This window comes from Aspergillus fijiensis (genome assembly GCF_003184825.1).
Source record: "Aspergillus fijiensis CBS 313.89 unplaced genomic scaffold BO72scaffold_1, whole genome shotgun sequence".
Classification (NCBI taxonomy): Eukaryota; Fungi; Ascomycota; class Eurotiomycetes; order Eurotiales; family Aspergillaceae; genus Aspergillus; species Aspergillus fijiensis.
Window position 1 is genome coordinate 278,239 of NW_024468977.1, and position 13,748 is coordinate 291,986.

General features: G+C 55.6%; 7 protein-coding genes across 7 annotated transcripts; 1 reads left to right on the forward strand and 6 right to left on the reverse strand.

The window, feature by feature from the left end:
* Window positions 1-91: 91 nt before the first annotated feature.
* On the reverse strand, window positions 92-762 carry BO72DRAFT_393735 (putative secretory component protein shr3; the record flags this gene model as incomplete). The annotated part of the gene is made up of 2 exons (XM_040941953.1): window positions 92-642; window positions 717-762. Coding segments are annotated over 2 exons (597 nt in total), but the record flags the coding sequence as incomplete, so codon positions are not given.
* Window positions 763-1,302: 540 nt separating this feature from the next.
* rim8 (pH response protein PalF) lies at window positions 1,303-3,640 on the reverse strand (the record flags this gene model as incomplete). The annotated part of the gene is made up of 2 exons (XM_040949780.1): window positions 1,303-3,105; window positions 3,176-3,640. The coding sequence occupies 2 exons, from the start codon at window positions 3,638-3,640 to the stop codon at window positions 1,303-1,305; spliced, it is 2,268 nt and encodes a 755-aa protein (XP_040806604.1).
* Window positions 3,641-5,352: 1,712 nt separating this feature from the next.
* Window positions 5,353-6,486, reverse strand: BO72DRAFT_2635 (putative GAJ protein). The gene is made up of 2 exons (XM_040940140.1): window positions 6,238-6,486; window positions 5,353-6,104 (listed from the first exon to the last, which is right to left on the reverse strand). Exons 1-2 carry the CDS (start codon window positions 6,238-6,240, stop codon window positions 5,379-5,381), a joined length of 729 nt encoding a protein of 242 aa, XP_040806605.1. The 5' UTR covers window positions 6,241-6,486; the 3' UTR covers window positions 5,353-5,378.
* A 169-nt stretch (window positions 6,487-6,655) lies between these two features.
* BO72DRAFT_2773 (hexose transporter protein) lies at window positions 6,656-8,763 on the reverse strand. The gene is made up of 5 exons (XM_040940248.1): window positions 8,352-8,763; window positions 8,081-8,286; window positions 7,860-8,026; window positions 7,019-7,807; window positions 6,656-6,956 (listed from the first exon to the last, which is right to left on the reverse strand). Exons 1-5 carry the CDS (start codon window positions 8,466-8,468, stop codon window positions 6,682-6,684), a joined length of 1,554 nt encoding a protein of 517 aa, XP_040806606.1. The 5' UTR covers window positions 8,469-8,763; the 3' UTR covers window positions 6,656-6,681.
* Window positions 8,764-9,505: 742 nt separating this feature from the next.
* Window positions 9,506-10,700, reverse strand: BO72DRAFT_2771 (uncharacterized protein). The gene is made up of 2 exons (XM_040940246.1): window positions 10,392-10,700; window positions 9,506-10,322 (listed from the first exon to the last, which is right to left on the reverse strand). The coding sequence occupies exons 1-2, from the start codon at window positions 10,534-10,536 to the stop codon at window positions 9,745-9,747; spliced, it is 723 nt and encodes a 240-aa protein (XP_040806607.1). The 5' UTR covers window positions 10,537-10,700; the 3' UTR covers window positions 9,506-9,744.
* A 1-nt stretch (window position 10,701) lies between these two features.
* On the forward strand, window positions 10,702-12,541 carry BO72DRAFT_2683 (WD repeat protein). The gene has a single exon (XM_040940183.1). The coding sequence runs from the start codon at window positions 11,197-11,199 to the stop codon at window positions 12,385-12,387; it is 1,191 nt and encodes a 396-aa protein (XP_040806608.1). The 5' UTR covers window positions 10,702-11,196; the 3' UTR covers window positions 12,388-12,541.
* Window positions 12,486-13,555, reverse strand: BO72DRAFT_443440 (uncharacterized protein). The gene has a single exon (XM_040943570.1). The coding sequence runs from the start codon at window positions 13,116-13,118 to the stop codon at window positions 12,696-12,698; it is 423 nt and encodes a 140-aa protein (XP_040806609.1). The 5' UTR covers window positions 13,119-13,555; the 3' UTR covers window positions 12,486-12,695.
* Between the last annotated feature and the right edge of the window lie 193 nt (window positions 13,556-13,748).

Here is a 13,748-nt window from a genome sequence, read left to right on the forward strand (position 1 = left end):
GCTGCTGCTCCTCCTCCTTCTCCACAGCCGCATCCCCTTTCACCTCCTTCTCCTTCTCCTTCTCCTTCTTCGAGGAAGAGGAAGAGGAAGAAGCCTTGAAACTCGCCAACTCCTGCGCCTCCTTCCGCTCGGCATACCACTGGCCCGCCTGCAAGACGAGCACCCCCACCAAGACCAGCGCCAGGATCGTGTTGCTCGCCGCGAGGACCTTCAGCGAATCCTCGCGACCGAGAATCTGCCCTTCCTCGGCCGGCGCGTCACTGCCAGCACCAGCACCGGCGGTGGCGGCGGCGGCGGTCGCAGCGAGCAAATCATCGCCGTAGGTACCCGCGCTGACCAGCCGCAGGCCCTTCACGATATTCGCAATGTACACCGTCACGCCGCACATGTACAGGACCAGGCTCGCGCCGTCGAAGAGCATGTTGCTCTCCGAGGGGCGGTAGAGCTTGGTCACGAGGCCGGCCAACCCCAGAAAGATGACGATGTGGAGGATGCGGGGGATGAGGGGCGGGGAGGCGTGCAGGAAGCGGAGGTGGGATTCAAAGTAGTCGAAGTGCGTGGCGGGCGTCGGGGTCGTGGACCAGAGGATCGGGTAGTCGTAGGGGAAGAGGGAGAAGATGATGCCGAGGAAGAAGCTGGTTGCTATGGGTTTTCGTATGTGAGGTCAGTGTCTAGTGTGCTGAAAAGGTGGTGAAGATATTTGGGTTGCTGCTTACGGCACACGATGAGGAAGGTCGCAAAGGACCCGTTGCGGAAAGCCATGACTGCAACCTCGAAGGCTTGAAGTGCTCCGGTGCGAACACTACTTGGAGGAACGGGCTGAAAAGGAGTGGAAACAAAGTGTTCTCCGTCCTGTTTGTGGTGGTGGTTTGATCGCAACAGAAAGCAAGATCAGCCAGGCCCGAGGGGAGAGGATGCGAAAGTGCAGTCGCTGCCGGAGGTTGAGAGACAAACCCGGCTTGTGGCTTGGCGCGTTTTTCCCCCCCCTAGCTTCTTATGCTTATCAACCACACCAACACTTCCTTATCAATGACTTGGCTTTGTTTTGCTGTTCCTTCGTATCGTCTCTTCCCTCCATATCCCATCCACCCCCCTGGCTGCGATAAGCCAACTTTTTTTAGTCACTATCTCCACCATGTATGAAATGTATGATTTGTATAAAAATTTATGAAATATATGAAATGTAATAAATGAATAAAAGATCACAAAAACTTCAATGGTATCTCCCGGTAGCCCCGCAATGCAATAGACTCAATCAGAGGAAAATGAAACAATGAAAACATGCTCCTGGGGCCAGTTCGCTCATCGCTGATACCGCGGTAAGGACTCGTCGCCATGCGCCATGCCACCCACCAAGTGATGGTCTTCTTCATCATCATGAAAAACCGGCGCCGTGGGTGCGTCACCCGACTCAGCTGGTGCTATATCCAACTCCTCGGGCGCGCTGGCCTGCGCCATCAGTCGCCGTCGCTCCAGCTCTTGTTTATCATCACCCGTCTGCGCCTCGCTGGCAGCCATGGCGCTGCTGCCAGGCACTACCGTCTGCATTGACTCGGCGGAGATGGCCGGGCGCGGGGTGGAATTCTCAATTGGCGAAGGCAGATGATGGTAATCCTGGAGGTGGTCATCTTCCGGTAGCACTGGAGCCGTCGGCATTACCAACTCCGACGATCCGACTCCTGGGTCATCCTCCAGAGGCTGGCTAGGGAGAAGCATCTGCTCAGCACGCTGTAACCGTGCCTTTTCGTCCATCGGCTCTTCTGACGGAGGAGTAAAAGCCATCTCGCCGAGCGATTGATACGACTGCGGCTCATCCCCATACCCGGGTCCCGGATACTCAGGCCAGTGTGACGGATCATGGGAGTACGCCTGATCTTCAGGATACTCTGTTTCGCCGTTGGGCTGCGAATTGGGCTCAGGTGGCCACACTTCTCGCTCGGTGACGGAACTATCCTGCGAGGGCTCATCTGGTCCTGCCGCCACTGATGGCGCAGATTCCGCCGGTTTGACTCCCCGCTGCGAATCTCGCGTGCCAATCACGACTTCAAAAACGACCGCCACAACACCTTTCTCGCGCCGAATCTGGTCCGTGTCCAGAATATTGCCTGACCAGTTGGCTGTGATTGCACTGTTGTTGACATCGGCCGGGTTCAGCACTTGTCCACTGGGCGAATAATTACCACCCGAGGTGACCATATTAAACCGTGGCAGAAACCGGTCGGGAGAAGTGAGCTTCCCCCGAAGATCAACCACAACCTCGACATAGTATCGGAAATTAATCATACTTCCTGGGGTACGCGTGATGGTGGGAAAGGTGTCTTCGGGTACACGGATCGAGGTCTTGATTACGGCCGTCATGGTCACCGGGTCCACTATAAGAGGTGCAAAGGTCTGCGTCAGATCCTTTCGAAAGACCCCCGTGGTGCGACTAGAGCCGAGGGTTAGCCCTCCCAGACCCGTCCGAGAGCGTGGATAGTAGTCCTCATAGACGGGTTTCTTTCCGTCCGGTTTGCCCATAGGAATTGCCGGATGCAAATCGATCCGTCCCTGGCGGTAGAGGGTTACAATTATACCATGCGCGCTGCGCACTTGTTTGCAATGGTTGATGGTTACCATGATAGGTAATGTATCTCCTGGCAGCACGCCCGCGCGCAAAACTTCGGCCTTCGCGGTGATGATTCCGTCCGTGACCGATGGGGTAATGCTACGAGCCTCACTATTGCGCATTCCGGTGCTGGTCGACGAGCTTGGATCGCTGGGAACTCGAAAGCTCTGGCTGCTGTTGCTCGGTCGACTGGAGGAGCTGACGTTGCTGGGTGCTGGACTGAGCGGCGGGCGATTGTCGGTCGAGTTCTCGCCATTTTCCGGGGAATCGAGCGACTGCGTATCGGGCGCGTCAGATCCTGCTGACTTGGCCTTCGCTTTGGACTTGGCGCGTCGGGAGATTGGTTCGAGGGTGACAATTCGAGGTTTGGGGCGAGGAAAGGGGGCAATATCGATGTTTTCCAACACGGTGACGCGTCGTCGGCAGGTGGAAGTCGGGTTAATCGTGGTCGGCTTGGTTAGGGTGGACGTAAGCATATAGGAGATGGTCCCTCGTTCGAACTGCGTCCGAGTCATGATATCAGCACCGGCCACTTTCAGCAGGCAGTTTAGGTTGTCGCAAGGCTCTTACATTGATGCTACTGGGTAGCGCATACGGTGGGAAAGACATCTCGAAGCGGAACTTGTAGACACCCTCCTTGAGACGACCCTCCCCGCACAGGACGACCTCATCCTCAAACAAGGTTGACAAGCCATTTCCCAAATATTCCGCCCCTCGACGCCCGCGTCCGGGACCCAGAAAGCCCAACTCCGGTGATGACTCCCCCGTCGGGACGGTGTTTTTGTAGACTTTGACATAGCCATGCAGACAAACGACGAGATGTGTGATGCGAACGGGCCGAACAACGGTTAGCACGACCGTGCCGGTGATGGTGTCACCGGGGAAGTAGGAGCGCCAGGGATCGTCAGGCTCAATATAGAAGTCGGTGATGCTGCGATTTCGAGGGCCGAGTTGGGAGCGGAATTTGGCTAGGAGGGAGGAGCTATTCCGACGGAGCGTCGAGGAAGGTCGAGAAGGGAGAGGGTTGACGGACATGACACACAGCCACTACGTCGCCCAATCCATACAAATGGCGAGCGAGATGAGGTGGCTGGCAAGCGGCGAACACAATGGACGTAGAAGAATCCAGCGCAGTCAATTGAGGGCGAGCAAGAGGACAGGGAGAGTGCCGAGCCAGAGAGGGAGCAAGGAGGGGAAGGGAGGGGTGGGAATCAAGAGGAGCCTCTCAGCGCAGCGTACTGCCGTCGAATGACGAAAGCCGTCGTTGATTCAAGGTCGACGAGGCAGCAAGGGGCGGGTAACGTGAGGAAGAATGACAACTTAGAAAATAAATCCCGACCAGAAAGGAAGATGGGGATGCGATCGAGACAGAAGAGAAATTCTCCGTTCCTAGCATCAAATCAAGCAGGCAAGCAGGCAAGCAGGTAAGCAAGCAGTCAATCCCCCGGCAGGTCCGGCCCGATCTGGCCGTCGGGCGCGAAGGCAGTCAGCAATAACCACCAGGTTCTTTCAACCTCTGTAGTTAACGCAGCTGGAGAAATTGACTGGATGGCGCGCAATTTATGAGAGGTTGCGTCGCTTCAGCCTAAGTTGTAAAATCACGCAGAGGACTGAAAGGCGCGTGGGGAAGAATCCCCAATCCGGGGTGGGGAGGGGAAGACGTGTTCGAGAAGGACCTTTCTTGTCCGACCGTCAGGAAACTTAGCAAAGGCTAGCTAAGCAGAAAGAGGTAAAAGAAAGAAGGAAAGAAGGGGAGGAATGAAGAGAAGAATTATCCGGGGGGGAGGGAAGGGGAGGTGAGAAGAGAGAATTGTCAGGGATTAAGAGTCGGGCTGACTGGTCCGCATCATTTCTTCGGGATGTATGGAAATGCGAATGAGAGGAGCGAGACAGAGAGAGGAAGAGAAGAGAGACAGGTAGAGGAACTTAGAGGGACTAGTAGAGGGAGAAAGAGAGCGAGAGAGCGAGAGTGGAGCTCAAGTGGGAGAAATGACAAGATGGATGGATGCTAGAAAAGCCCCCCTTAGGCTAGGATGACTAGACTTGACTAGTAGTAGCAGTAGGTCCGGACCCAAAGGGCGTTTTTGGACCGTGGAGGGCCAAAGCTTAAGTGGGAAATAGTGGGAGGGGGGAAAGAGGAGATGCAGGTAGTTGATGCAGGTGATAGAGAAGAGAGTGAGGGAGGGAAGAGGAGGGGTAGAAGAAGAAGAGATTAGGGGGAAAACGATTAAGATAGAGGAAAATAAAAGACAGAAAATAAATTGCAATAGAAGGGAAACAAAAAGGAGGATGAAGATGAATGTAGTCTAGAGATATTGTAGTGAGCGAAGTGAGTTGAGTGAATGGAAGGTCGACCCCCCGGGGGTATGAATTGGGATGGGATGAGATGGAATCGGGGAGTGGGTTTGAGTGCGAGACACGGACAGACGGACAGGCAGACAGAGACAGACAGACGGGGGGAGAAGGGAAAAGAGGAGAATCGACCACGGTAAGTGCAGATAAGCAAGAGGAGGCGAGACAGTCAAGCTTCTCTTGGGCCGTTCGTGGCTCGGCAGTTTCCACTCACTCACTGCTCGGCTGGAGCTGGAGCAGCCTGGACTGGAGCACCACTAATTACTGTACATGCCCTGATTTTCTCCATCTTATAAATCAACAACAACAAAAACAACAACAACAAAAACAACAACAACAACAACAACAACAACAACAACAACAACACTGAGTAACTTACACTAACTACAGTACAATCATCATCTTCACCATCCCCCTCACCTCAATCAAAGATCTCCCGCAACCCCTCCCCCTCCACATACTCCTCCTCCCCATAACATTCGCGCTGCAGCGCCCGCAACACCTCCCGATCCCCGCCGGTCAGCCGATCGACAAACCCTTCCAGCACATAAATATTCTCCGTCCACATCAGCGCCTGACGCCGAAACTCCTCCGTCTCCTCCACCACGCACGACAAGCTTTTCTCCTCAACAACACCACCACCACCACTGGATCCCGAAACCGCCGTCACCTTCCCCTGCAGATGACGAATCTCCTCCTGCAACTCCACTTTCCGTAGCATTAGCCGCTCCCTCTCCTGTTCCCTATCATACCCAATACCACCACCACCCGCCTCCCTCACCCTCACCCTCTCATCCTCCACCCTCTCCCTCTCCTCCGCAGCCTTCCTCTCCCTCACCAACGCCTCCAACTCACTCACCTCCTTCCCCACCAGCTCCACCTCCGCTTGCACCGCGCGCAACCGGTTCTCGCGCTCGCGCTTCGCCTCCCCCGCGAAACACCAGTACCAGTTCAAACTCCCGATCTTCTCCATGGGGATCTCATTCTCGTCCGCCAGCTCCTGCAGGAACTCCTTCACTTGGATCGCGTTGATCGAGGCCACCGCCGGCAGGGACTTCTCGAGGTCCTTCAGCGTGTGGCAGGTGCCGCTGGCGCGGAGGTGCGAGACGATCAGGGCCTGTTTGGCGCTTTTGGTGAGTTTTGGGGGCTTGAGTTTCGGGATTAGCTGGGCTGTCGGTAGCGAATTGTGTAGTAGAGGAAGGGGGGGGGGGTCAAGGTAAGTGAGGTGTAGTGTGAGGTGCTAGCCGGGGTGGGTGGACCCCCACTCCCAGTCGGCTTACCATGATTGCTAATCGCAAGGCTTGTTTGTGAAGACGTAAACGTAGTCGTAGTCGTAGTCTTGTGGATCTGAGTCAAATAATGGCAGTTGCTGGTTTGTTTGTGTGGGATCAGCACTTTGGAGACCAGAATGGTGATTGTGATTGTGGAGGGTGAAAAGGTGCTGTAGTGGTGGTGGTGTGCCATTTTGCTGTAATTTACCAGGTACGGCAGGTACTCACACAGTGAGAACAGTCTTTGGTGGAACAAGATGGATGGTCCGTACTGGCCAATCTACCTTAACTTACTGCCTACGCCGCACTAAAGAAGACAATCTCACGCATGCCGAATTGGCACTATGACCTTTTCAAGGTTAGAAGACCTATCAGCCCTATTGGGACAGTACTCAAAGTAGACAGCCTATCAAGTTCATGTTGACGCCTGCCACCCATGCACCCCTCCTCCGATCAGACATGCACCTCCCGGACAAAGCCCCCCTCCTTGGAAGTCTCCTCAATGTGGTGGATCTCATTACCCCCCTTTCCAACTCCGGCCACTCCTCCCACCACCGCCTGGTCGCCATCGAAGTGCTTCGCGATCTCCTCAAGGGGGGTGTTACGGGTCTCAATGTAGAAAAACCAGACGACCGTCAACTCGACCCCGAGCCAGACGCAGTAGAAGATGTAGTACTTCCAGCCCAGGTTGTCCAAGGCAATGGGGTTGATGTATTGGTTGAAGAAGACTAGATTGGAGTTAGTGTTGGTCCTTATCATTGGCCTTCCGGAAAGAAAAAGAAAAACTCACGTGCAGCATCGATGCAGAACCACATCACTGTCATGCCCTTAGCGCGGATACTGTAGGGAAGAATCTCCACCGTGTAGCCAACCAGTAGGCCAGACCAGGCGACATTGTAAAAGACATAGTAGATGTAGATCATCGCCACGACGGCGTTGGCAGCCCCGTGGTTATGAGCAATCTCATACCGCGCCGAGCAAATGGTCCAGATGATAAATGCGACCAACATGCCACTCGTGGAGATCAGGAAAAGCCGGCGCCGGCCGACCTTGTCCACAACAAAGCACATCGAGAGAGCGACGATGAAGTTCAAGATCTGGAGGCAGCCGTTGATCAGGTTCTGCTCGACGGACTTGGTATATCCGATGGAGGTCAGGATCTTCGCAATGTAGTACGAGACCAATCCGTTGCCGGACCACTGCGAGAAGAGGCCCGCAGTGATCAAGATGATTACGCGGTGACGGTTTCCTTTGGTCCGGATCAATTCCATCCAGCTGTTGCTTTCGTACTCCTTCTCCAGTCGGATGGTCTCCTTGATCTCGTGCATCTCCAGCTGGACGACTTCGTCCTCCTGGTTGCCGTTGGCATGGCAGTCCGCCAGGACCTTCAGGGCCTGCTCATGTTTGCCCTTGTAGATCAGGAACCGGGGAGACTCCGGGACAAACCAGATGAAGAGGATCTGCAGGATGGATGGAGCAGCCTGGACGATCGTGGGTGCCCGCCAGGACCAGTTGTTTTGAATGTTGTTCGTGCCGAAGGTGAGCCACGCGGCAATAATGGCGCCCACGTACCATGTCGCTAAGACAGGAATCAGTATTGAACGGACAATCAACATAGTATCAGAGCCTACTGTTGTAGATCGTGGTAAAAACGGCACGATGTTGCGTATGTACAAGCTCCGTGATCAGTAAGGGTGAAGCACCATGCGCGATGGCGACTCCGAACCCGATCAAGAACCGGGCTGCCAGGAACATGCCATAGTTGGCACTGACGGCCTGCAAGACGACGCCCAGGATCCTGACCACACAATGAGCATAGCACAGAGTCGGAACAGTAGCTTGAGACACTCACATGATGAGGCAGCCGATGAGAACTCCCATCCGCCGGCCGAGGTAATCCGCTGTATAGGGCACCGCAGGCAGCGCCGCCAATGAGCCCAGGGACATGATCGCACTCAGGATGCCAAGCTTTGAGCCACCAGGATTATGGAAGTAGTCTTTCCAGTAGTACAGGGTCTGAAGACCATTCATCATCGACCCATCGTAGCCGTTCGTTGCCTGAGACCCTGTCAGTAACGTGTCATGCGCCGGGAAACCCTCGCCGGCCAAGTGTATGCACATACGGAAGTCAATACGACAAACATGAGGCAAATGTACGTTTTCCTCATGCCAGGATCCTTGTACCATGTCACTCGGGGAAAATGCTGGCCAGCGAGCTCGAAGGTCCCGGAAGAACCCATGGTGACCGTTCAATGCGTAAATCCAGAAGCGTGGGAAAGGTACTGTAGGACACTCAGCCAGTTTCCTGCATAAGAGTTCCAGAGAAAGAGGACATCCTTGAGGCGCGGGGACAGGCTTAAAATCTAGTGTCTGCCAGCTTTACCATCCGGCTATTTGGCATACGAGGAACATGCAGAATGTCCACCGGTCTAGGAGAGCTCGCGAGCTCGCGGCTAAACCTAGGTAACGCCTAAACAGATGCAGTCGCCTGCGAATAGCTACACGGGGGAAGAATCAGGGCCTGGCTCTAACATTATCCAAAGGGAACGACGGCCTAGTCCCAAAGTCCGGTCTGGCAGTGAGCCAAAACTGAAGGTTGGGCCGGGCCGAGAGCCTAGGCATGTTTAGAAGATGCTAGCTAGACGAGTCGACCACGGCCAACCACCCTGATTCACAGACTGGAGATGTGATCTTGATTTAGGCTAAACATTGAGCATGGAGCTGGTGCCAGGGAGAGGCCCACCACGATCATCCCACCGAAATCTGGGGATGCGGTCCGGGGTGCAGAGAGTGGAGGGTCTAGTTTCATCGACCCAAGCGTAAACGAGTGTCTAGTCCACAAGTCGCAATGGCCAAGACCTTGGCCTGCGCCTCCCGGGACGGATTTGACATTGCGTTACAGTTCCCGATGATGGGCGCGACTGGAGACTGGTTGGCCACGTTGGACGAGCCCGAGCTAAATTAAAACCCTCGCTGGAGGCGTAAGAGCTAGGCGAGTGATACGCTGGCCACTTTCCACAAGCAACGGATAATATCATGCGCTCTCAGCTGATGGGGTGAGGTGGTCACTTGACACATGCCACTGCGTGCTGACAGTGTTCCGTCTGTGGCTGTTTCCAAATTACCCAACTCGTGTTGTTGGCTATTAAGCATCTATTGGTAAAGTGGTTCATGGGTAGTTAAACCGTGCCTCGGCCATTGACCTGGATTCATGAGTTTGGGGCTGTGGTTCAAGTCATGCGAAAAGAGTTTCAGGTGGCGATACAAACATTCTTTTACATGACCTGGGGCTTGACCCTGCATACCGTCTAGGCCTTGAACGCAAGGACAGGGTGCATTCGGCGGTGGGGATGCGCCACGCGGTATATGCAGTGTATCTTAGCTCGAATTGGCTGGCAGTATAGGCTTCCTTAACCAAGTAGAATGCCCCCTCAAGTATGCTGAGTTGCCTCGCCGCTGACGAACCTCCAATCAGCAGGAAGGGGGGAGAGGTCGGTTCGATCACAACCTCAGACCTCATAGTAGGTCATCAAGCTCGGTGTCCATATCACTCGTCCAAGCCTTCCGAGCCAATTTGCGCTTCTTCTGTCGCTTTAAGGGAGCCTTTATCTCGTCACCAGAGCTGGCCATCATACTATTCTGTGTATTCGCCCGTTTGCGACCTACGCGCCGGCCCGATTGCGAAGGCAGCCGATCCTCGTCGGTAGAAATTTCCTCCCCTTCGACGAAGACCAGGTCGCCCGTCTCACCCAGCGACTCTTTGGCCATCTCCTCCAACAGTATCCCCATTGCGATTAATGCGGTTTCGTCCATACTGTGGTGGTCGTCCTGGCCGCGGTCAATGGTCGCGTGATCGTAGAAATCGGCCGAGTAGGCATGTACAGCTTCTAGCAACTCGGACGAGGGAAGCTGACGGTCGGCTGGGAGGGATTCATGGGCGAAATAGAAGTCGTTTTCCTCGTAGCGAATGGGCGCATTCTGCCGACGGAAAAGCACCTCTTCAGGGCGAACCGAACGCCTGCTCGACGAGGCTGTGTCGCGGTTCTTGGAGGCATACGGCACGGCGGGTAGAAAACCATGCGCGTTAATCCGGCCTTGACATTCGGATCGTCAGATTGGACTCGCTGTGATTAAGAGTGTATGATAGAGAACGCCTGACTCACCTGCTACGGCATCGTAAACTGTTGCCAATCGTCGCTGTTTGGTCACCTCCGCCTCATCCTGTCGGTCATCCTCCGGCTCGTCTCCGAGGTCGGGCGGCTTGACAAAGGAATTCTGGCTGAGCGCCAGAGATCTACCGTGCGACATAGCGATAGCCGTCGGTGCAGGACAAGCTCGACATGTGCGAGAGCATCAGGAAAGTTGCCGCGCCACTGGAAGATGGGGGCCGTGCCTCGCTGCTGAGATTAGAGACCGGGGACCGTCTGGATCCTGCCAGGATAGATTGTGTCTCTGATTTTGGTTTGGTTTGCGACAGTCGGACCCGGGCCAGAGCGGGGAGAATCACGTCTTTCCACTTTAGGACAGCTTCCCGGTTCAACATTCTTCCGTCCCCGCAGCCGAGGGAGGCACTCCTCCATCAGCGCAAAGCTGTGATGAACGTCACCTCACAAGACCTAATAACTATAATCTAAATGCGATATATCCCGATGAATGAATGAATTCTTACATCCTCAACAGGACTCTGGGGTCCATTCATCCATCCACGTTTCATGTCGCGCAGACAACTCGCCTTGTCCTAAACCTTGAGCCGGCGCCCGGTATACGCTTCTCCAGTCAGCACAATACTCAATTGGCGCATGGTCGATCCCAAGATATTCCAGATGGGTCCTTGGACTTGGGCTTAGAAGAAGAGACGTTTGCTCATCGAGCCGGAGTCAAAGTACTTGCCATTGATAACAATGAAGGCAGATTGTACGCCCCCTCTCGTCCCCAGTTGCAAGTCTTCATACTGAAGGCTATCTCAGCATGGTCTCCGGCGGCGCAGACCCGTCCATTCACCTATGGGATCTGGAGTCCCGCGGATCCGAGCTGAATCATGTCCATCGCTCGGTGGCATCGGTCAATAAGGCGTCGCATGAGGATGCGCACACGCATGCGATCACCTCCATCTCGATCTACCCCTTCGATCCGACGCCGTCGACCATCCTGACCACCTCGCACGATGGCACGCTCAAGCTCTCCGCACTGTCTCCGGAGGCCATCATCCCCGTGCACACGTTCCGCCTCGACTGCACGCCGTACACCCACGCCATGTCCTCGCACCCGGGCGCCCCGCTCCTCATCGCCGTGGGCACCTCCGAGAAAGCCGTGCGCCTGCTGGACCTGCGCTCGGGGCTATCAACGCACGGCCTGCCCGGCCACGAATCCGCGGTGCTCTCCGTCGCGTGGGCGCCGCACCAGCCGCATATTCTGGCGACGGCCTCCACGGATAACCGGGTGATCCTCTTCGACATCCGCCGCGGCGGGCACAACTCCGCCATCGCGGCGCTGCACATGGACGACGCGGTGGGCCTCGTGCGTGCCCCCACCACCGCCCCGCCCTCCTACCAACCGCGGCCGGCCTTCTCGCCGCATGTGCGCGCGCACAACGGGGCCGTCACGGGCGTCCGGTGGACGTCGACCGGCTCGCACCTCGTCACCGCCGGGCAGGACGCCCGGATCCGCGTCTGGGACGCGGGCACCGGGGCGAACACGCTGGTGCACTTCGGGCCCCGCGTGCGCAACAGCGTCTCCTCCCACCTGGCAGAGCGGGCGCCGCTCGTCGTCCCGCGGGGTCTCATGGCGGCCGGGCAGGAGACGCTCCTGTGGCCGAATTTCAACGAGCACGACGACCGCGGCGAGATCTACATGTTCGAGCTCCGCGAAGGAGCGTACATCAAACGGCTCCGGGTGCCCGGACTGGCGACCACCGGACCGCAATTTCGTGGCCGGTCGACCGCATTGAGCGCCGCACGGATCAACTCGCTTGCCTGGCGCGGCAACGGGGCATCCGGCGAGGGGATCGAGATGTTCTCCGCTCACGGCGACGGCACCATCCGCGGCTGGGTGTCGAGGGAGCCGAAAGGGGAACCGGACGAGGCGGAGGAGGCCGAGCGAGCCGACCGCAAACGCAAACGCGATGTACTGGACGAGATCTACCGTGGCTTTATCGGTTGATCGTGCTGGTATACACATATATATACCAATGTAGCATACGCAGATACATCCACATGAATATACATGCACATTTATATTCAACTACAACGGGTGGAATTGATCATGACCATATCATGCGATTCTCATTATACAACAATCAAGACCCGTCCAAAACCCAGGCCGGTCAACCTTCAAAAAAGATCTATAATACATTTGATTCCATCCAAAATATCGTTATCCATCATGCAAAGTCGCATACCAGCCGCGACTCAATAATCCCATCCCAAAAAGAAGTCGTCATCATACAAGACAAAAACGATCAACACCATTTACTCGTTCCGAATCTGATGCTCCCCGGCCGCGTCATCCTCCTCGGCCGCGAAGCGGTCAAAGGCCCCGCGGTTCATGTTCCGGTGCTTCAGGTCGCGGCCGTGGCCCTTGGCGCCCGGGTGCTGGTTGCCGATGAAGGTGCGCTTGGACTCGCCCTCGGCGGGGAAGGAGTTGCCGGTGCCGGTCAGGACCTCGCCGGTGGCGCCCATGTCGCGGGCGCTGCGCGGCATGTCGGTGGCGTTGTCCGCGGCGAAGGCGGAGGAGGGCTGGGCGACGCCGTAGTTATCGAAGCCGCCGTGCTCGGCCCGCTGGTCCGGGCGCGGCACGGACGGGATGGTGTTCTGGAGGCCGGCGTCGTTGGGGATCGAGGTGCCCGTCGGGGCCATGTCCTCGAGTCTGCCGCCGCGGTGAGGAGAAGACATTATGGTGGTGGTGGTGGTTGTTTGGGATATGTGAGGTAGGACAAAAAAATTCGGTTGACTTGTGGTGGAAAAGGTTTTCGTTCGAAGTTATGTAGAGTTATTGGCTTTGAATCTGGTTCGAGCAATATAGTCGTGCAATTTCGCAAGGGTTTATATACATGTAGTCGATTGCAAGCAAAGGTGGGTGGTTCAATCTGATGTCACTTTTTTCGCCCTCCAGCTTGGGTCAATGATGAAGCTATGATATCAGATCCCTATGCAGTCGATCACCTTACTCATATTTTCGGTGTTTCGACCTGCATTCAATTCGATTCCCAATGCCCATAAAAGTGGAGGTTATGATGAAATACTTTCGCTCGGAACATGAAATGGTCGAGTCCATGATTTGGTATGTCCACAGTCGTGGACGTGGACAGTCGAGATTCTAGAATCGACTCTGAGTTTGTATGGATGGTTGGGGTTAAAGTTAGGCCGCGGTTGCCGCCTTCCACCTGGTCTACTGCTACATTGTGATCATTGAACTACACTCACTGAACAGCCCTTATGATTTTTGAGAACGAATTGCTGTGACAACTTGGTTCAAGAAGCATCGCATGGCCTCAACGCCTTTCAAATTCCTCGACTTCTCCA